Source organism: Trematomus bernacchii, unplaced genomic scaffold (assembly GCF_902827165.1).
Source record: "Trematomus bernacchii unplaced genomic scaffold, fTreBer1.1, whole genome shotgun sequence".
NCBI classification, from domain to species: domain Eukaryota; kingdom Metazoa; phylum Chordata; class Actinopteri; order Perciformes; family Nototheniidae; genus Trematomus; species Trematomus bernacchii.
Window position 1 is genome coordinate 1 of NW_022987474.1, and position 21,337 is coordinate 21,337.

The 21,337-nt window shown below is 49.9% G+C and overlaps 1 protein-coding gene across 1 annotated transcript; it reads left to right on the forward strand.

Annotated features, from left to right (window-relative positions):
- Positions 1 to 9,310: 9,310 nt before the first annotated feature.
- LOC117494155 (formin-binding protein 1-like) lies at positions 9,311 to 19,811 on the forward strand (the record flags this gene model as incomplete). The annotated part of the gene is given in 8 exon segments (XM_034144893.1): positions 9,311 to 9,554; positions 12,294 to 12,409; positions 15,622 to 15,672; positions 15,884 to 16,031; positions 18,741 to 18,803; positions 18,960 to 19,055; positions 19,344 to 19,358; positions 19,683 to 19,811. Coding segments are annotated over 8 exon segments (648 nt in total), but the record flags the coding sequence as incomplete, so codon positions are not given.
- Positions 19,812 to 21,337: the final 1,526 nt, after the last annotated feature.

Genomic DNA, 21,337 nt, shown 5'->3' on the forward strand with positions numbered 1-21,337 from the left:
AAGTGAGACTTGTTGAAGAGGGGGACAGGTGAGACTCGTTGAAGAGGGGGACAAGTGAGACTTGTTGAAGAGGGGGACAGGTGAGACTCGTTAACAGGGGGACAGGTGAGACTCGTTGAAGAGGGGGACAAGTGAGACTTGTTGAAGAGGGGGACAGGTGAGACTCGTTAACAGGGGGACAGGTGAGACTCGTTAACTGAGGGACAGGTGAGACTCGTTAAGGGGACAGGTGAGACTCGTTAAGAGGGGGACAGGTGAGACTCGTTAACAGGGGGACAGGTGAGACTCGTTAACTGAGGGACAGGTGAGACTCGTTAACGGGGACAGGTGAGACTCGTTAAGAGGGGGACAGGTGAGACTCGTTAACTGAGGGACAGGTGAGACTCGTTAACGGGGACAGGTGAGACTCGTTAAGAGGGGGACAGGTGAGACTCGTTGAAGAGGGGGACAGGTGAGACTTGTTGAAGAGGGGGACAGGTGAGACTCGTTAACTGGGGGACAGGTGAGACTCGTTGAAGAGGGGGACAAGTGAGACTTGTTGAAGAGGGGGACAGGTGAGACTCGTTAACAGGGGGACAGGTGAGACTCGTTGAAGAGGGGGACAAGTGAGACTTGTTGAAGAGGGGGACAGGTGAGACTCGTTAACAGGGGGACAGGTGAGACTCGTTAACTGAGGGACAGGTGAGACTCGTTAACGGGGACAGGTGAGACTCGTTGAAGAGGGGGGACAGGTGAGACTCGTTAACAGGGGGACAGGTGGGAAGGTGAGACTCGTTAACTGAGGGACAGGTGAGACTCGTTAACAGGGGGACAGGTGAGACTCGTTGAAGAGGGGACAAGTGAGACTTGTTGAAGAGGGGGACAGGTGAGACTCGTTAACAGGGGGACAGGTGAGACTCGTTAACTGAGGGACAGGTGAGACTCGTTAACGGGGGACAGGTGAGACTCGTTAAGAGGGGGACAGGTGAGACTCGTTAACAGGGGGACAGGTGAGACTCGTTAACTGAGGGACAGGTGAGACTCGTTAACGGGGACAGGTGAGACTCGTTAAGAGGGGGACAGGTGAGACTCGTTAACAGGGGGACAGGTGAGACTCGTTAACTGAGGGACAGGTGAGACTCGTTAACGGGGACAGGTGAGACTCGTTAAGAGGGGGACAGGTGAGACTCGTTGAAGAGGGGGACAGGTGAGACTTGTTGAAGAGGGGGACAGGTGAGACTCGTTAACTGGGGGACAGGTGAGACTCGTTGAAGAGGGGGACAAGTGAGACTTGTTGAAGAGGGGGACAGGTGAGACTCGTTAACTGGGGGACAGGTGAGACTCGTTGAAGAGGGGGACAAGTGAGACTTGTTGAAGAGGGGGACAGGTGAGACTCGTTAACAGGGGGACAGGTGAGACTCGTTAACTGGGGGACAGGTGAGACTCGTTGAAGAGGGGGACAAGTGAGACTTGTTGAAGAGGGGGACAGGTGAGACTCGTTAACAGGGGGACAGGTGAGACTCGTTAACTGAGGGACAGGTGAGACTCGTTAACGGGGACAGGTGAGACTCGTTAAGAGGGGGACAGGTGAGACTCGTTAACAGGGGGACAGGTGAGACTCGTTAACTGAGGGACAGGTGAGACTCGTTAACTGAGGGACAGGTGAGACTCGTTAAGAGGGGGACAGGTGAGACTCGTTAACAGGGGGACAGGTGAGACTCGTTAACTGAGGGACAGGTGAGACTCGTTAACGGGGACAGGTGAGACTCGTTAAGAGGGGGACAGGTGAGACTCGTTAACAGGGGGACAGGTGAGACTCGTTAACTGAGGGACAGGTGAGACTCGTTAACTGAGGGACAGGTGAGACTCGTTAACGGGGACAGGTGAGACTCGTTAAGAGGGGGACAGGTGAGACTCGTTGAAGAGGGGGACAGGTGAGACTCGTTGAAGAGGGGGACAGGTGAGACTCGTTGAAGAGGGGGACAGGTGAGACTTGAGGTGAGATGCTGCAGCCCCCCCACAAACGGTCCTTATTGCCCCCCCCCCCCCCCTCAGTGTTTATAGACATGAGTCTGATAGAAGAATATTCAGACTTTGAAATGTAAAATAAATATTTGAATTATCGTAAATTCAAACACAATCATTGAGCGGCGAGGGATCATACATGATAAGTTATACTGCCTTACGCACGCTTATTACATGGCTCAGCTGAATACTCCATCATTGCTGCAAAATGTAAATACTAAAGGGAACAGTAGAAGCAGACAGGAAGTGAACACTAAAGGGAACAGTAGAAGCAGACAGGAAGTGAACACTAAAGGGAACAGTAGAAGCAGACAGGAAGTGAACACTAAAGGGAACAGTAGAAGCAAGCTGAGCTTTCAAAAATCATCTCAGCTATGACCTCATCTAGCTGCGCCCTTGATCCTATCCCCACCTCCCTACTGAAAACCTGCTCTCCATCCATTATTCCAACTGCCACCATCATAATAAACAAATCCTTGTTGAGTGGTGAGGTCCCCCCCTCCCTCAAGCTGGCAGCCATCAGACCTGTCCTGAAGAAGCACAATCTGGATCCTGAGGTACTCACAAACTACCGCCCCATCTCAAACCTGCCTTTTCTAGCAAAAGTTCTGGAAAAAGTTGTTGCCCTTCAGCTTCACGAACATCTCCACACTCATGAGCTCTATGAAACCTTCCAGTCTGGTTTCAGACCAGCTCACAGCACTGAAACAGCTCTGGTCAGGGTTCTAAATGACCTGCTGATGGCGGCTGACTCTGGTTCCCCAAGCCTACTCATCTTGCTGGACTTAAGTGCAGCATTTGACACTGTTGACCATCGCATCATGTGTCGGCGACTCCAGGAGGTGGGAATCGCTGGCAAGGCTCTGGACTTTTTCCACTCGTACCTCACAGGAAGACAGGAATATGTCCGTCTTGGAAAAAGCACCTCCGACACACACTGTGTCACCTCTGGTGTACCCCAAGGGTCAGTCCTTGGGCCACTGCTCTTTTTAATTTACATGTTGCCCCTGGGACAAATACTGAGGAGCCATAACATCAGCTTCCACACATATGCTGATGACACACAGATTTATTTCCAAACTGCCCCGGATAAACATCTGGCACTTTCAAATGTCTCAAGATGCCTGGAACACATACACCACTGGATGAGCAACAACTCCCTCCAACTGAACAGCAGCAAATCAGAGGCCATTCTGATTGGATCACCACATCAAACACAAAAAACTGATATCCCTCATATCAGCATCAATGGCCACTCCATTCCCCTCTCCCCTTGTAACGAGCCTAGGTGTGAAACTGGACTCATCCCTTTCATTCCAAGCACACATAAAGACGGTCTGCCAAGCCTCATACTACCACCTGAGGAACATCTCCAAAATGCGACACTCCCTCACCAAACCGGATGCAGAAAAACTGCTCCATGCCTTCATCACCTCCCGCATTGATTACTGCAATTCTCTGCTTGCAGGCATTTCAGCAAAAACCACTCAGAGACTACAATATGTTCAAAACTGTGCCGCCCGGATACTCACAAAAACACGCAAATCAGAGCACATCACCCCCATCCTTCACTCACTCCACTGGCTCCCTGTAACCCACCGGATCAACTACAAAGTCCTCATAATGGTCTTCAACGCCATCAACCACACTGGCCCCACCTACCTACAGGACCTGCTCACCAGAAAAGACAGGTGAGACTCGTTAAGAGGGGGGACAGGTGAGACTCATTAAGAGGGGGACAGGTGAGACTCGTTAAGAGGGGGGAGACTCGTTAAGAGAGGGAACAGGTGAGACTCGTTAAGAGGGGGGCAGGTGAGACTCGTTAAGAGGGGGGACAGGTGAGACTCGTTAACAGGGGGGACTCGTTAAGAGGGGGACAGGTGAGACTCGTTAAGAGGGGGAACAGGTGAGACTCGTTAAGAGGGGGGCAGGTGAGACTCGTTAAGAGGGGGGAGACTCGTTAAGAGGGGGGACAGGTGAGACTCGTTAACGGGGGGACAGGTGAGACTCGTTGAGGGGGACAGGTGAGACTCGTTAACGGGGGGACAGGTGAGACTCGTTAACGGGGACAGGTGAGACTCGTTAAGAGGGGGACAGGTGAGACTCGTTGAGGGGGACAGGTGAGACTCGTTAAGAGGGGGACAGGTGAGACTCGTTAAGAGGGGGGACAGGTGAGACTCGTTAACTGAGGGACAGGTGAGACTCGTTGAAGAGGGGGACAGGTGAGACTCGTTAACTGGGGGACAGGTAAGACTTGTTGAAGAGGGGGACAGGTGAGACTCGTTAACTGGGGGACAGGTGAGACTCGTTAACTGGGGGACAGGTGAGACTCGTTAACTGGGGGACAGGTGAGACTCGTTAACAGGGGGACAGGTGAGACTCGTTAACTGGGGGACAGGTGAGACTCGTTAACAGGGGGACAGGTGAGACTCGTTAACTGGGGGACAGGTGAGACTCGTTAACAGGGGGACAGGTGAGACTCGTTAACTGAGGGACAGGTGAGACTCGTTAACAGGGGGACAGGTGAGACTCGTTAACTGAGGGACAGGTGAGACTCGTTAACGGGGACAGGTGAGACTCGTTAAGAGGGGGACAGGTGAGACTCGTTAACTGGGGGACAGGTGAGACTCGTTAACGGGGACAGGTGAGACTCGTTAACAGGGGGGACTCGTTAAGAGGGGGACAGGTGAGACTCGTTAAGAGGGGGGAGACTCGTTAAGAGGGGGGAGACTCGTTAAGAGGGGGAACAGGTGAGACTCGTTAAGAGGGGGGCAGGTGAGACTCGTTAAGAGGGGGGGAGACTCGTTAAGAGGGGGGACAGGTGAGACTCGTTAACGGGGGGACAGGTGAGACTCGTTGAGGGGGACAGGTGAGACTCGTTAACGGGGGGACAGGTGAGACTCGTTGAGGGGGACAGGTGAGACTCGTTAACGGGGACAGGTGAGACTCGTTAAGAGGGGGACAGGTGAGACTCGTTGAGGGGGACAGGTGAGACTCGTTAAGAGGGGGACAGGTGAGACTCGTTAACTGAGGGACAGGTGAGACTCGTTGAAGAGGGGGACAGGTGAGACTCGTTGACTGGGGGACAGGTAAGACTTGTTGAAGAGGGGGACAGGTGAGACTCGTTAACTTGGGGACAGGTGAGACTCGTTAACTGGGGGACAGGTGAGACTTGTTGAAGAGGGGGACAGGTGAGACTCGTTAACTGGGGGACAGGTAAGACTTGTTGAAGAGGGGGACAGGTGAGACTCGTTAACTGGGGGACAGGTGAGACTCGTTAACTGGGGGACAGGTGAGACTCGTTAACTGGGGGACAGGTGAGACTCGTTAACTGGGGGACAGGTGAGACTCGTTAACTGGGGGACAAGTGAGACTCGTTGAAGAGGGGGACAGGTGAGACTCGTTAACTGGGGGACAGGTAAGACTTGTTGAAGAGGGGGACAGGTGAGACTCGTTAACTGGGGGACAGGTGAGACTCATTAACTGGGGGACAGGTGAGACTCGTTAACTGGGGGACAGGTGAGACTCGTTAACAGGGGGACAGGTGAGACTCGTTAACTGGGGGACAGGTGAGACTCGTTAACTGGGGGACAGGTGAGACTCGTTAACTGGGGGACAGGTGAGACTCGTTAACTGAGGGACAGGTGAGACTCGTTAACAGGGGGACAGGTGAGACTCGTTAACTGAGGGACAGGTGAGACTCGTTAACGGGAACAGGTGAGACTCGTTAAGAGGGGGACAGGTGAGACTCGTTAACTGGGGGACAGGTGAGACTCGTTAACGGGGACAGGTGAGACTCGTTAAGAGGGGGACAGGTGAGACTCGTTGAAGAGGGGGGACAGGTGAGACTCGTTAACGGGGGGACAGGTGAGACTCGTTGAAGAGGGGGACAGGTGAGACTCGTTAAGAGGGGGACAGGTGAGACTCGTTAAGAGGGGGGACAGGTGAGACTCGTTAACTGGGGTACAGGTGAGACTCGTTGAAGAGGGGGACAAGTGAGACTTGTTGAAGAGGGGGACAGGTGAGACTCGTTAACTGGGGGACAGGTGAGACTTGTTGAAGAGGGGGACAGGTGAGACTCGTTAACAGGAGGACAGGTGAGACTCGTTAACTGAGGGACAGGTGAGACTCGTTAACGGGGACAGGTGAGACTCGTTAAGAGGGGGACAGGTGAGACTCGTTGAAGAGGGGGACAGGTGAGACTCGTTGAAGAGAGGGACAGGTGAGACTTGAGGTGAGGGGGACAGGTGAGACTCGTTAACGAGGACAGGTGAGACTCGTTAAGAGGGGGACAGGTGAGACTCGTTAAGAGGGGGACAGGTGAGACTCGTTGAGGGGGACAGGTGAGACTCGTTAAGAGGGGGACAGGTGAGACTCGTTAAGAGGGGGGACAGGTGAGACTCGTTAACTGGGGGACAGGTGAGACTCGTTGAAGAGGGGGACAGGTGAGACTCGTTAACTGGGGGACAGGTGCGACTCGTTAACTGGGGGACAGGTGAGACTCGTTAACAGGGGGACAGGTGAGACTCGTTAACTGAGGGACAGGTGAGACTCGTTAACGGGGACAGGTGAGACTCGTTAAGAGGGGGACAGGTGAGACTCGTTAACTGGGGGACAGGTGAGACTCGTTAACGGGGACAGGTGAGACTCGTTAAGAGGGGGACAGGTGAGACTCGTTGAAGAGGGGGGGACAGGTGAGACTCGTTAACGGGGGGACAGGTGAGACTCGTTGAAGAGGGGGACAGGTGAGACTCGTTAAGAGGGGGACAGGTGAGACTCGTTAAGAGGGGGGACAGGTGAGACTCGTTAACTGGGGGACAGGTGAGACTCGTTGAAGAGGGGGACAAGTGAGACTTGTTGAAGAGGGGGACAGGTGAGACTCGTTAACTGGGGGACAGGTGAGACTTGTTGAAGAGGGGGACAGGTGAGACTCGTTAACAGGGGGACAGGTGAGACTCGTTAAGAGGGGGACAGGTGAGACTCGTTAACTGAGGGACAGGGGAGACTCGTTAAGAGGGGGACAGGTGAGACTCGTTAACAGGGGGACAGGTGAGACTCGTTAAGAGGGGGACAGGTGAGACTCGTTAACTGAGGGACAGGGGAGACTCGTTAACTGAGGGACAGGTGAGACTCGTTAACGGGGACAGGTGAGACTCGTTAAGAGGGGGACAGGTGAGACTCGTTGAAGAGGGGGACAGGTGAGACTCGTTGAAGAGGGGGACAGGTGAGACTCGTTGAAGAGAGGGACAGGTGAGACTCGTTAAGAGGGGGACAGGTGAGACTCGTTGAAGAGGGGGACAGGTGAGACTCGTTGAAGAGGGGGACAGGTGAGACTCGTTGAAGAGGGGGACAGGTAAGACTCGTTAAGAGGGGGACAGGTGAGACTCGTTGAAGAGGGGGACAGGTGAGACTCGTTAAGAGGGGGACAGGTGAGACTCGTTGAAGAGGGGGACAGGTGAGACTCGTTAAGAGGGGGACAGGTGAGACTCGTTGAAGAGGGGGACAGGTGAGACTCGTTGAAGAGGGGGACAGGTGAGACTCGTTGAAGAGGGGGACAGGTGAGACTTGAGGTGAGTTCTGGATGTTCTTCACAGAGTTCAGGTCGTTAACACGTGTGGGATGAAACTAGAAGCTGCAGAGTATTGAGTCCATGATGAACCTGAGGAGGAGCTGCTGTCGAGCTGTTCTTCTGTTGTCGGGTCCTCAGTGATGAGTCGGGTCCTCAGTGATGAGTCGGGTCCTCAGTGATGAGTCGGGTCCTCAGTGATGAGTCGGGTCCTCAGTGATGAGTCCATGTCAGGTCCTCAGTGATGAGTCGGGTCCTCAGTGATGAGTCCATGTCAGGTCCTCAGTGATGAGTCGGGTCCTCAGTGATGAGTCCATGTCAGGTCCTCAGTGATGAGTCGGGTCCTCAGTGATGAGTCCATGTCAGGTCCTCAGTGATGAGTTGGGTCCTCAGTGATGAGTCCATGTCAGGTCCTCAGTGATGAGTCGGGTCCTCAGTGATGAGTCAGGTCCTCAGTGATGAGTCGGGTCCTCAGTGATGAGTCCATGTCAGGGTCCTCAGTGATGAGTCGGGTCCTCAGTGATGAGTCCATGGGTGCTTCTCAATCGCGAGTATGCTTGCTTGGTAGCACATGTCTGCCGAGCATCTTGCTTCAGAAGCGAGTCAAGAATACTTCCTGGCATTCAGAAAACAAAGAGTGGAACAGGCTAGCAAGTGTGCAGGTGTGCATCATATGAGAGGCCCCGCCTCCTTACATCTTCCACCACAGATTTGGGGAAATTGGTCCGTGCGCAAAGCGTTGTGGGGATTTTAAGACCGCGGAGTCTACTCATGTGCAGCCTCGATATTTCTCCAAACGGAGTACGCTGGGCTCGGTAGATTTCCAAGTATGCTGGAGATTGGAACAGTACTTCGGCGGCACTCGATGACGTAGTATGCTTGAAATAGTGGCTCTGAAGCAGCTTTACTCGCGATTGAGAAACACCCCATGTCAGGTCCTCAGTGATGAGTCGGGTCCTCAGTGATGAGTCCATGTCAGGTCCTCAGTGATGAGTCGGGTCCTCAGTGATGAGTCGGATCCTCAGTGATGAGTCCATGTCAGGTCCTCAGTGATGAGTCCATGTCAGGTCCTCAGTGATGAGTCCATGTCAGGTCCTGAGTGATGAGTCGGGTCCTCAGTGATGAGTCCATGTCAGGTCCTCAGTGATGAGTCGGGTCCTCAGTGATGAGTCGGGTCCTGAGTGATGAGTCGGGTCCTCAGTGATGAGTCGGGTCCTCAGTGATGAGTCCATGTCAGGTCCTCAGTGATGAGTCCATGTCAGGTCCTCAGTGATGAGTCCATGTCAGGTCCTCAGTGATGAGTCCATGTCAGGTCCTCAGTGATGAGTCCATGTCAGGTCCTCAGTGATGAGTCCATGTCAGGTCCTCAGTGATGTGGACACAGAGGAACCTGGAGCTGCTGACTCTCCACCGTAGTCCCATTGAAAGGGATGGGGGCGTGTCCCTCTCTCTGCTGCTTCCTGTAATCAGCTCCTCATTATATATTAAATATTGAATGTGATATATAATATTATATATATTATAATATATGACATTATATATTTTAATATATGACATAAATATTAAATATATAATGTCATATAATAATATATGACATTATATATTATATTATATTAAATGTCTTCTTTGTTGTGACACACCGGCGGCAGGGCGGAGCAGTAACTGCGCATGCTCAGTGTGATGATTCACACAGAATCTCAGCATCTCCACTGATGACAAAGGGTCCTCCGGGGAGACGCGCCGCGCGTAACCGCGTCCTCTGCTCTACTGCTGCTGCGGACACACACAGTGAGACAGAGAGATACAGTGAGACACAGAGAGACAGACAGACACAGAGAGACAGTGAGACAGAGAGAGACAGTGAGAAACAGAGAGACAGGTGGTGTGACGGGAGAATGCTCGCGGCGGGCAGCTCGCGGTGATTATCGGGTCTTTGGAGCATCGCGCGGACACCATGAGCTGTAACTGGGGCACTGAGCTGTGGGTAGGTACACATGCACGAGCATATTACCATCAGGACTGCACGGGAACCGGCGTGCGTTATGTGTGTGCATTTGCATGTGTGTGTGTTTGTGTGTTTTTTTGCGTGTGTGCATTTGCATGTTTGTGTGTGTGCATTTGCATGTGTGTGTGTGTGTGTAGCCCTCATGCTTCTGTCGGCTCTGCCATAGCAACACGGTGAGTGACGTCAGCTCCGTCCATGATGCTGCAGCCCCCCCACAAACGGTCCTTATTGCCCCCCCCCCCCTCAGTGTTTATAGACATGAGTCTGATAGAAGAATATTCAGACTTTGAAATGTAAAATAAATATTTGAATTATCGTAAATTCAAACACAATCATTGAGCGGCGAGGGATCATACATGATAAGTTATACTGCCTTACGCACGCTTATTACATGGCTCAGCTGAATACTCCATCATTGCTGCAAAATGTAAATACTAAAGGGAACAGTAGAAGCAGACAGGAAGTGAACACTAAAGGGAACAGTAGAAGCAGACAGGAAGTGAACACTAAAGGGAACAGTAGAAGCAGACAGGAAGTGAACACTAAAGGGAACAGTAGAAGCAGACAGGAAGTGAACACTAAAGGGAACAGTAGAAGCAAGCTGAGCTTTCAAAAATCATCTCAGCTATGACCTCATCTAGCTGCGCCCTTGATCCTATCCCCACCTCCCTACTGAAAACCTGCTCTCCATCCATTATTCCAACTGCCACCATCATAATAAACAAATCCTTGTTGAGTGGTGAGGTCCCCCCCTCCCTCAAGCTGGCAGCCATCAGACCTGTCCTGAAGAAGCACAATCTGGATCCTGAGGTACTCACAAACTACCGCCCCATCTCAAACCTGCCTTTTCTAGCAAAAGTTCTGGAAAAAGTTGTTGCCCTTCAGCTTCACGAACATCTCCACACTCATGAGCTCTATGAAACCTTCCAGTCTGGTTTCAGACCAGCTCACAGCACTGAAACAGCTCTGGTCAGGGTTCTAAATGACCTGCTGATGGCGGCTGACTCTGGTTCCCCAAGCCTACTCATCTTGCTGGACTTAAGTGCAGCATTTGACACTGTTGACCATCGCATCATGTGTCGGCGACTCCAGGAGGTGGGAATCGCTGGCAAGGCTCTGGACTTTTTCCACTCGTACCTCACAGGAAGACAGGAATATGTCCGTCTTGGAAAAAGCACCTCCGACACACACTGTGTCACCTCTGGTGTACCCCAAGGGTCAGTCCTTGGGCCAGTGCTCTTTTTAATTTACATGTTGCCCCTGGGACAAATACTGAGGAGCCATAACATCAGCTTCCACACATATGCTGATGACACACAGATTTATTTCCAAACTGCCCCGGATAAACATCTGGCACTTTCAAATGTCTCAAGATGCCTGGAACACATACACTACTGGATGAGCAACAACTCCCTCCAACTGAACAGCAGCAAATCAGAGGCCATTCTGATTGGATCACCACATCAACAAACTGATATCCCTCATATCAGCATCAATGGCCACTCCATTCCCCTCTCCCCTTGTAACGAGCCTAGGTGTGAAACTGGACTCATCCCTTTCATTCCAAGCACACATAAAGACGGTCTGCCAAGCCTCATACTACCACCTGAGGAACATCTCCAAAATGCGACACTCCCTCACCAAACCGGATGCAGAAAAACTGCTCCATGCCTTCATCACCTCCCGCATTGATTACTGCAATTCTCTGCTTGCAGGCATTTCAGCAAAAACCACTCAGAGACTACAATATGTTCAAAACTGTGCCGCCCGGATACTCACAAAAACACGCAAATCAGAGCACATCACCCCCATCCTTCACTCACTCCACTGGCTCCCTGTAACCCACCGGATTAACTACAAAGTCCTCATAATGGTCTTCAACGCCATCAACCACACTGGCCCCACCTACCTACAGGACCTGCTCACCAGAAAACAGTCCCATACCTCACGCACACTCAGGTCAGACAGCTCCAATCTCCTGGCTGTCCCGCGGACAAAACATACGGACCTCAGCATCAGACCCACCTTTTCCACACCGCATTTTACTGACTGTCCTTCACTTTATTTATTTATTTATTTTTTAAACCTTCTATGCTCTTAACCTTTTATTTGGATTTATTTTCTATTGCCATATTTGATCCAATATGCTCCTTTTAGATCACTTTTTACTTATTGTTCCTTATAGCTTTGTGAAGCACCTTGAGATGACGTTGTCTTTAAAGTGTGCTATATAAATCAAATGTATTATTATTATAATAGTTACAGTAAACCTGGATCAGAGCTGCAGTCAGTCTAAGTTACGGTGTTGCTTCAGTCTAAGTTACGTTGTTGCTTCAGTCTAAGTTACGGTGTTGCTTCAGTCTAAGTTACGGTGTTGCTTCAGTCTAAGTTACGGTGTTGCTTCAGTCTAAGTTACGTTGTTGCTTCAGTCTAAGTTACGGTGTTGCTTCAGTCTAAGTTACGGTGTTGCTTCAGTCTAAGTTACGGTGTTGCTTCAGTCTAAGTTACGTTGTTGTTGTCTCAGTTCAGGCGCTGGTTCGATCATTTTGAAGTCAATAAAGTGACTATTGGGGGTCGTTGGTTTGTTGAGTATGTGTCCAGGTGATGAACCCCTGTCTTCTTACATTATTAAGGACCGCCTCCCTGCACATGATCCCTTACTTACTTTGAATCACTGTAATGAGGCTGTGTGGGAAACTGAACTGATGTCTTTTTCAGGATCAGTTCGATAACTTAGAGAAACACACCAGCTGTGGGATCGACTTCCTGGAGAGATACAGCAAGTTCCTGAGAGAGAGGGCGGACATTGAGCTGAGCTACGCCAAGCAGATCAGGTACCATCTATACCTCCATACGTATAATATCATATAATGTAATATATTATAATGTTCCACAGCTCCCTCAGAGTCTCTGCAGTGCTTCTTGACTCAGATGTCCTAACCCTAACCCTTCTTGACTCAGATGTCCTAACCCTAACCCTTCTTGACTCAGATGTCCTAACCCTAACCCTTCTTGACTCAGATGTCCTAACCCTAACCCTTCTTGACTCAGATGTCCTAACCCTAACCCTTGTTGACTCAGATGTCCTAACCCTAACCCTTCTTGACTCAGATGTCCTAACCCTAACCCTTCTTGACTCAGATGTCCTAACCCTAACCCTTCTTGACTCAGATGTCCTAACCCTAACCCTTCTTGACTCAGATGTCCTAACCCTAACCCTTCTTGACTCAGATGTCCTAACCCTAACCCTTGTTGACTCAGATGTCCTAACCCTAACCCTTCTTGACTCAGATGTCCTAACCCTAACCCTTGTTGACTCAGATGTCCTAACCCTAACCCTTCTTGACTCAGATGTCCTAACCCTTCTTGACTCAGATGTCCTAACCCTAACCCTTCTTGACTCAGATGTCCTAACCCTAACCCTTCTTGACTCAGATGTCCTAACCCTAACCCTTCTTGACTCAGATGTCCTAACCCTAACCCTTCTTGACTCAGATGTCCTAACCCTAACCCTTCTTGACTCAGATGTCCTAACCCTAACCCTTCTTGACTCAGATGTCCTAACCCTAACCCTTCTTGACTCAGATGTCCTAACCCTAACCCTTGTTGACTCAGATGTCCTAACCCTTCTTGACTCAGATGTCCTAACCCTTCTTGACTCAGATGTCCTAACCCTAACCCTTCTTGACTCAGATGTCCTAACCCTAACCCTTCTTGACTCAGATGTCCTAACCCTTCTTGACTCAGATGTCCTAACCCTAACCCTTCTTGACGCAGATGTCCTAACCCTAACCCTTCTTGACTCAGATGTCCTAACCCTAACATAGTCGTTTTCAGACATGTTGTCTCTGATTGTCTCCATCCTCCTTTGTTTCGCTCACTTTTCCTCCGGTTTCCATCCAAAACTAGTGACCACCATCTCCACCTGATCTGTCTCTGTGATGCTCTCTGTCCTCTGTCTGTCTCTGTGATGCACTCTGTCCTCTGTCTGTCTCTCACCTGTCTGTCTCTGTGATGCTCTCTGTCCTCTGTCTGTCTCTCACCTGTCTCTCTCTCACCTGTCTGTCTCTGTGATGCACTCTGTCCTCTGTCTGTCTCTGTGATGCACTCTGTCCTCTGTCTGTCTCTCACCTGTCTGTCTCTGTGATGCACTCTGTCCTCTGTCTGTCTCTGTGATGCACTCTGTCCTCTGTCTCTCTCTCACCTGTCTGTCTCTGTGATGCACTCTGTCCTCTGTCTGTCTCTGTGATGCACTCTGTCCTCTGTCTGTCTCTCACCTGTCTGTCTCTGTGATGCTCTCTGTCCTCTGTCTGTCTCTCACCTGTCTCTCTCTCACCTGTCTGTCTCTGTGATGCACTCTGTCCTCTATCTCTCTCTCACCTGTCTGTCTCTGTGATGCACTCTGTCCTCTGTCTGTCTCTCACCTGTCTCTCTGTCCTCTGTCTGCCTCTGTGATGCTCTCTGTCCTCTGTCTGTCTCTCACCTGTCTCTCTCTCACCTGTCTGTCTCTGTGATGCACTCTGTCCTCTGTCTGTCTCTCACCTGTCTCTCTCTCACCTGTCTGTCTCTGTGATGCTCTCTGTCCTCTGTCTGTCTCTCACCTGTCTCTCTCTCACCTGTCTGTCTCTCACCTGTCTCTCTCTCACCTGTCTGTCTCTGTGATGCACTCTGTCCTCTGTCTGTCTCTGTGATGCTCTCTGTCCTCTGTCTCTCTCTCACCTGTCTCTCTCTCACCTGTCTGTCTCTCACCTGTCTGCCTCTCACCTGTGTGCCTCTCACCTGTCTGTCTCTCACCTGTCTGTCTCTGTGATGCTCTCTGTCCTCTGTCTGTCTCTGTGATGCACTCTGTCCTCTGTCTCTCTCTCACCTGTCTGTCTCTCACCTGTCTCTCTCTCACCTGTGTGCCTCTCACCTGTCTCTCTCTCACCTGTCTCTCTCTCACCTCTGTCTCTCACCTGTCTCTCTCTCACCTGTCTGTCTCTGTGATGCACTCTGTCCTCTGTCTCTCTCTCACCTGTCTCTCTCTCACCTGTCTGTCTCTCACCTGTCTCTCTCTCACCTGTGTGCCTCTCACCTGTCTCTCTCTCACCTGTCTCTCTCTCACCTGTCTGTCTCTCACCTGTCTCTCACCTGTGTGCCTCTCACCTGTCTGTCTCTCACCTGTCTCTCTCTCACCTGTCTGTCTCTGTGATGCTCTCTGTCCTCTGTCTCTCTCTCACCTGTCTCTCTCTCACCTGTTTGTCTCTCACCTGTCTGTCTCTGTGATGCACTCTGTCCTCTGTCTGTCTCTCGCCTGTCTGTCTCTCGCCTGTCTGCCTCTCACCTGTCTGCCTCTCACCTGTCTGCCTCTCACCTGTCTCTCTCTCACCTGTCTCTCTCTCACCTCTGTCTCTCACCTGTCTCTCTCTCACCTGTCTGTCTCTGTGATGCACTCTGTCCTCTGTCTCTCTCTCACCTGTCTCTCTCTCACCTGTCTGTCTCTCACCTGTCTCTCTCTCACCTGTGTGCCTCTCACCTGTCTCTCTCTCACCTGTCTCTCTCTCACCTGTCTGTCTCTCACCTGTCTCTCACCTGTGTGCCTCTCACCTGTCTGTCTCTCACCTGTCTCTCTCTCACCTGTCTGTCTCTGTGATGCTCTCTGTCCTCTGTCTCTCTCTCACCTGTCTCTCTCTCACCTGTTTGTCTCTCACCTGTCTGTCTCTGTGATGCACTCTGTCCTCTGTCTGTCTCTCGCCTGTCTGTCTCTCGCTTGTCTGCCTCTCACCTGTCTGCCTCTCACCTGTCTGCCTCTCACCTGTCTGTCTCTCAACTCTCTCTCTCACCTGTCTGCCTCTCACCTGTCTGCCTCTCACCTGTCTGCCTCTCACCTGTCTGTCTCTCAACTGTCTCTCTCTCACCTGTCTGCCTCTCACCTGTCTGCCTCTCACCTTTCTGTCTCTCACCTGTCTGTCTCTCACCTGTCTGCCTCTCACCTTTCTGTCTCTCACCTGTCTGCCTCTCACCTGTCTGTCTCTCACCTGTCTGCCTCTCACCTGTCTGTCTGCAGGAGCCTGTCTAAGAAGTACCACCCGAAGAGGAGCAGAGAGGATGAGAGCAGGTCAGTCAACGTGTTTCTTCTTTAATATTTTTATGAATCTAATGTTTGAGATTTCATTCAGAGATATCCAGTTAATACAGAGAATCTGGAGCCACAGCTGCTCTCTGATTGGTTGTTACAGGTACATTTGCTCTCTGATTGGTTGTTACAGGTACAGCTGCTCTCTGATTGGTTGTTACAGGTACAGCTGCTCTCTGATTGGTTGTTACAGGTACAGCTGGTGTCTGGCGTTTGCAGCAACTCTCCGGCAGCTGAATGAACTCTCGGTTCAGAGAGAAGAGTTCGCTGAAAACCTGAACACACAGATCGTCTGTGAGCTGACACGATACACACAGGAAGTGAAGACTGAGAGGAAGAATGTGAGTAAACACACACACACACACACACACACACACACACACACACACACACACACACACACACACACACACACACACACACACACACATACACACACACACACACACACACACACACACACACATACCATGTATACATCACTTCAGGGGACATTACATTGACTTACATGCATTTTCTGGAGACTTATCCTAACCCTAACCCTAACCAAGTCTTCACCCTAAAATGAATGATTCTCCATTGTGTCCCCATAAGGGAGGCGAGTCCCCATACGTGACTGTGTAAACAGATTTAGGTCCCCACAAGTATAGTAATGCTAGGCCACACACACACACACGCACACACACACACACACACACACACACACACACACACACATACACACACACACACACACACACACACACACACACACACACACACACACACACACATACACACACATACACATACACATACACACACACACACACACTGGTTAAAACTGGGTCACTAACACACACTCAGTGTTCAGAGCTGCTGGGTGGAAGTAATGTAAAGCTGAAGAGTGTGCGTGTGTTTGTGTGTGTGTGTGTGTTATAAGTAGATCTCCACTTTCCAGAATAATTCATCCAAAAGCAGCTGACTTAGAAAATAAAGAAATAAAGGCCAATAATATGAATGTCTGAACTGACTGACTGCAGTGTCCCTGGCCAATAAACCAATACATCCATAAGTGACACATTGTGACACATTGTGACACAGAGTGAGAGAGAGTGACAAAGTGACACATAGGCTGCGTCTCACTTCGGCTATTTTCATTTCCTCGCTCCTCGGTCTCGGTCTCACCGGAAGTTGATTTGTCTGCGCCATCTTGAGGAGCGTCCCATGGCTCTTATTTCTGCCAGAGGAGCGAGGAGCGAGGAGCGATAATGGAGGAGCAAGGAGTGAGGAGCGAGGAGCGATAACCGAGGAGCGAGGAGCGATAATGGAGGAGCGATAACCGAGGAACCACCAGACCATCCTCCGGTGAAATCCTCAGCCACTCGCCCCGCCCCCTTACTGTGTATCGCTCACTGATTGGACGATGCAGCGCACTGATCTGATGCTTCTTGACATGAGAGCAGTTTCCCAGCGGAGTGAAGAAAACACATGAAACTCACGGGACTCACTCCTCAGTTCATACTGGGTTCTGTTTCAATGAATGCATCATTCAGTTACAAATATGTGATATATCTGAACAACTAAGTGGACAACAATCATTTTATTCATTTATTGGAAACATTTTCATGATCGCTTTTTCGTTTTACATTTTCATTTATTGTCATTTCCATTCAGTCAGTCATTAAGTGCTATTTAACATGTTAATGTGCTACATATCCACACAAACAGACACAGTGTGCAATCCAATGAATGTTCATCTAACTGGGTTTTGATAGATAACATATCTCTTTTTCTTCTCTGAATTATTTTATTTCTATTGTGCACTCTAATCAATATTAATCCAACTATTGTTCGTTTATACATTTTAAGAATGGCGTTTATCTTTTTTGAGAATGAGTTCTTATTTAATGTATTTGGGTCTACAACAGATGATACAAATGTTTGTGTCAGTAAATGTGTACTAACAGAGGCGGGGGTGTTTGTGAAAATAACGGGGACAGAGCTGCTGTCAGACGATCAGCTGTGCAGCGTCATCACAAACGGACGTGGCTTCACGTGACGCTCCGGAGGAAAGGACGTCCCATTGCTCTGAAAACTCATTTCCCTGCTTCTCGTGGTTTCCTTCGTCTCTCCATGCTTCCTGGTGGGAGGGACGCAGGGAAACCACGCAAGAGAGGGACGCAAGGAATCCATTTAATCAAAGTGAAACGCAGCCAAAGTGACACATAGTGACACAGTGACAGAGAGTGACACAGAGTGACACAGAGTGACACAGAGTGACACAAAGTGACGCAGAGTGACACAGAGTGACAGAGAGTGACACAGAGTGACACAGAGTGACACAGAGTGACAGAGAGTGACAGAGAGTGACACAGAGTGACACAGAGTGACAGAGAGTGACACAGAGTGACACAGAGTGACAGAGAGTGACGCAGAGTGACGCAAAGTGACGCAGAGTGACGCAGAGTGACGCAGAGTGACACAGAGTGACAGAGAGTGACACAGAGTGACACAGAGTGACACAGAGTGACAGAGAGTGACGCAGAGTGAAGCAGAGTGACGCAGAGTGACGCAGAGTGACACAGTGACACAGAGTGACACAGTGACAGAGAGTGACACAGTGACACAGAGTGACACAGTGACACAGAGTGACACAGTGACAGAGAGTGACACAGTGACAGAGAGTGACACAGAGTGACACAGTGACACAGAGTGACACAGTGACACAGAGTGACACAGTGACAGAGAGTGACACAGAGTGACACAGTGACACAGAGTGACAGAGTGACACAGAGTGACGCAAAGTGACGCAGAGTGACGCAGTGACGCAGAGTGACGCAGAGTGACGCAAAGTGACGCAGAGTGACGCAGAGTGACGCAGAGTGACGCAGGGTGACGCAGAGTGACACAGAGTGACACAGAGTGACACGCAGAGTGACACGCAGAGTGACACGCAGAGTGACACAGAGTGACACATAGTGACACAGAGTGACACAGAGTGACACAGAGTGACGCAGAGTGACACAGTGTGTGGGATAACTCTGTCACATGGATTTGTTATTTTCCAGCATTTCCAAGATGGACGGCGTGCACAGCAGCACATTGAGGGCTCCTGGAAACAACTGGAGTCTGTGAGTGTTACCTGTACCTGTGAATATAACCCCACCCACTCTCTCCTGACTCCTCCTAACAACATGGACGAGTTTAGACTCCATCCATTAACACAGTAACAGCACGTATTGTTTACACAGTAATATATGTGTGTGTGTTGTTCACCTGTTGTCCAGAGTAAGCGCCGGTTTGAGCGTGACTGTAAGGAAGCGGAGCGAGCCCAACAGGTGTCCGACAGAATCGACCTCGACAACAAGACGGACGGAGAGAAGGTGCCTGAACATAAACATTAATATAAAATAACAGTGGAGCCAATCGATTAAAATGTCATCGCAACAATAGTCTGTGAATAACTATGGTTTATTATACTAATCTTTCTGTCTGTCTGTCTGTCTGTCTGTCTCTCTGTCTGTCTGTCTGTCTCTCTGTCTGTCTCTCTGTCTGTCTGTCTGTCTGTCTGTCTGTCTGTCTGTCTGTCTGTCTGTCTGTCTGTCTGTCTGTCTCTCTGTCTGTCTCTCTGTCTCTCTGTCTGTCTGTCTGTCTGTCTGTCTGTCTGTCAGCGCTGCTCACTAAAAGTAAGTCCTTTTACACATTTATTTTTTGTAACGATTTAAATAGTTTTTAAAGTATTATGAACTCTCCAAGAGACGCTCAGAGTCTCTTGTTAGTGACTTGTTGATGATGTCCATCAGTGGTGTTGGAAAATGGTCTAAAATATTTTGGATGGGACAACAAACAACTACCTTCGGCAAAGTGTGGTTGTGTTTTCCAACAGTGTAGCGCCAAGATGCTAACGTGGTGTTTGTTTGCATCCGGTGCATTGACCTCCCCGGCTGCTGGAGTTATCTCATGTGTTCAGTCTGCGTTGTTTGGCTTGTTTTGTCATTAACTCGTCTCAGGCTCGTCAGACGGCTCAACAGAAAAAACAAGCTGCCGAGGAATCGAGGAAAGATTATGTGACCAGTCTAAACCAGTTCAACCAGGACCAGCACCAGCACTACCACACACTGGTGCCAGTTATATACCAGGTAAACCAGCACTACCACACACTGGTGCCAGTTATATACCAGGTAAACCAGCACTACCACACACTGGTGCCAGTTATATACCAGGTAAACCAGCACTACCACACTGGTGCTAGTTATATACCAGGTAAACCAGCACTACCACACACTGGTGCTAGTTATATACCAGGTAAACCAGCACTACCACACACTGGTGCCAGTTATATACCAGGTAAACCAGCACTACCACACACTGGTGCTAGTTATATACCAGGTAAACCAGCACTACCACACACTGGTGCCAGTTATATACCAGGTAAACCAGCACTACTACACACTGGTGCCAGTTATATACCAGGTAAACCAGCACTACCACACACTGGTGCCAGTTATATACCAGGTAAACCAGCACTACCACACACTGGTGCCAGTTATATACCAGGTAAACCAGCACTACCACACACTGGTGCCAGTTATATACCAGGTAAACCAGCACTACCACACACTGGTGCCAGTTATATACCAGGTAAACCAGCACTACTACACACTGGTGCCAGTTATATACCAGGTAAACCAGCACTACCACACACTGGTGCCAGTTATATACCAGGTAAACCAGCACTACCACACACTGGTGCCAGTTATATACCAGGTAAACCAGCACTACCACACACTGGTGCCAGTTATATACCAGGTAAACCAGCACTACCACACACTGGTGCCAGTTATATACCAGGTAAACCAGCACTACTACACACTGGTGCCAGTTATATACCAGGTATACCAGCACTACCACACTGGTGCTAGTTATATACCAGGTAAACCAGCACTACCACACACTGGTGCCAGTTATATACCAGGTAAACCAGCACTACTACACACTGGTGCCAGTTATATACCAGGTATACCAGCACTACTACACACTGGTGCTAGTTATATACCAGGTAAACCAGCACTACCACACTGGTGCTAGTTATATACCAGGTAAACCAGCACTACTACACACTGGTGCTAGTTATATACCAGGTAAACCAGCACTACCACACACTGGTGCTAGTTATATACCAGGTATACCAGCACTACTACACACTGGTGTTAGTTATATAACAGGTAAACCAGCACTACCACACACTGGTGCCAGTTATATACCAGGTATACCAGCACTACTACACACTGGTGCCAGTTATATACCAGGTAAACCAGCACTACTACACACTGGTGCCAATTATATACCAGGTATACCAGCACTACCACAAACTGGTGCCAGTTATATACCAGGTAAACCAGCACTACTACACACTGGTGCCAGTTATATACCAGGTAAACCAGCACTACTACACACTGGTGCCAGTTATATACCAGGTAAACCAGCACTACCACACACTGGTGCCAGTTATATACCAGGTAAACCAGCACTACTACACACTGGTGCCAATTATATACCAGGTATACCAGCACTACCACAAACTGGTGCCAGTTATATACCAGGTAAACCAGCACTACTACACACTGGTGCTAGTTATATACCAGGTAAACCAGCACTACTACAC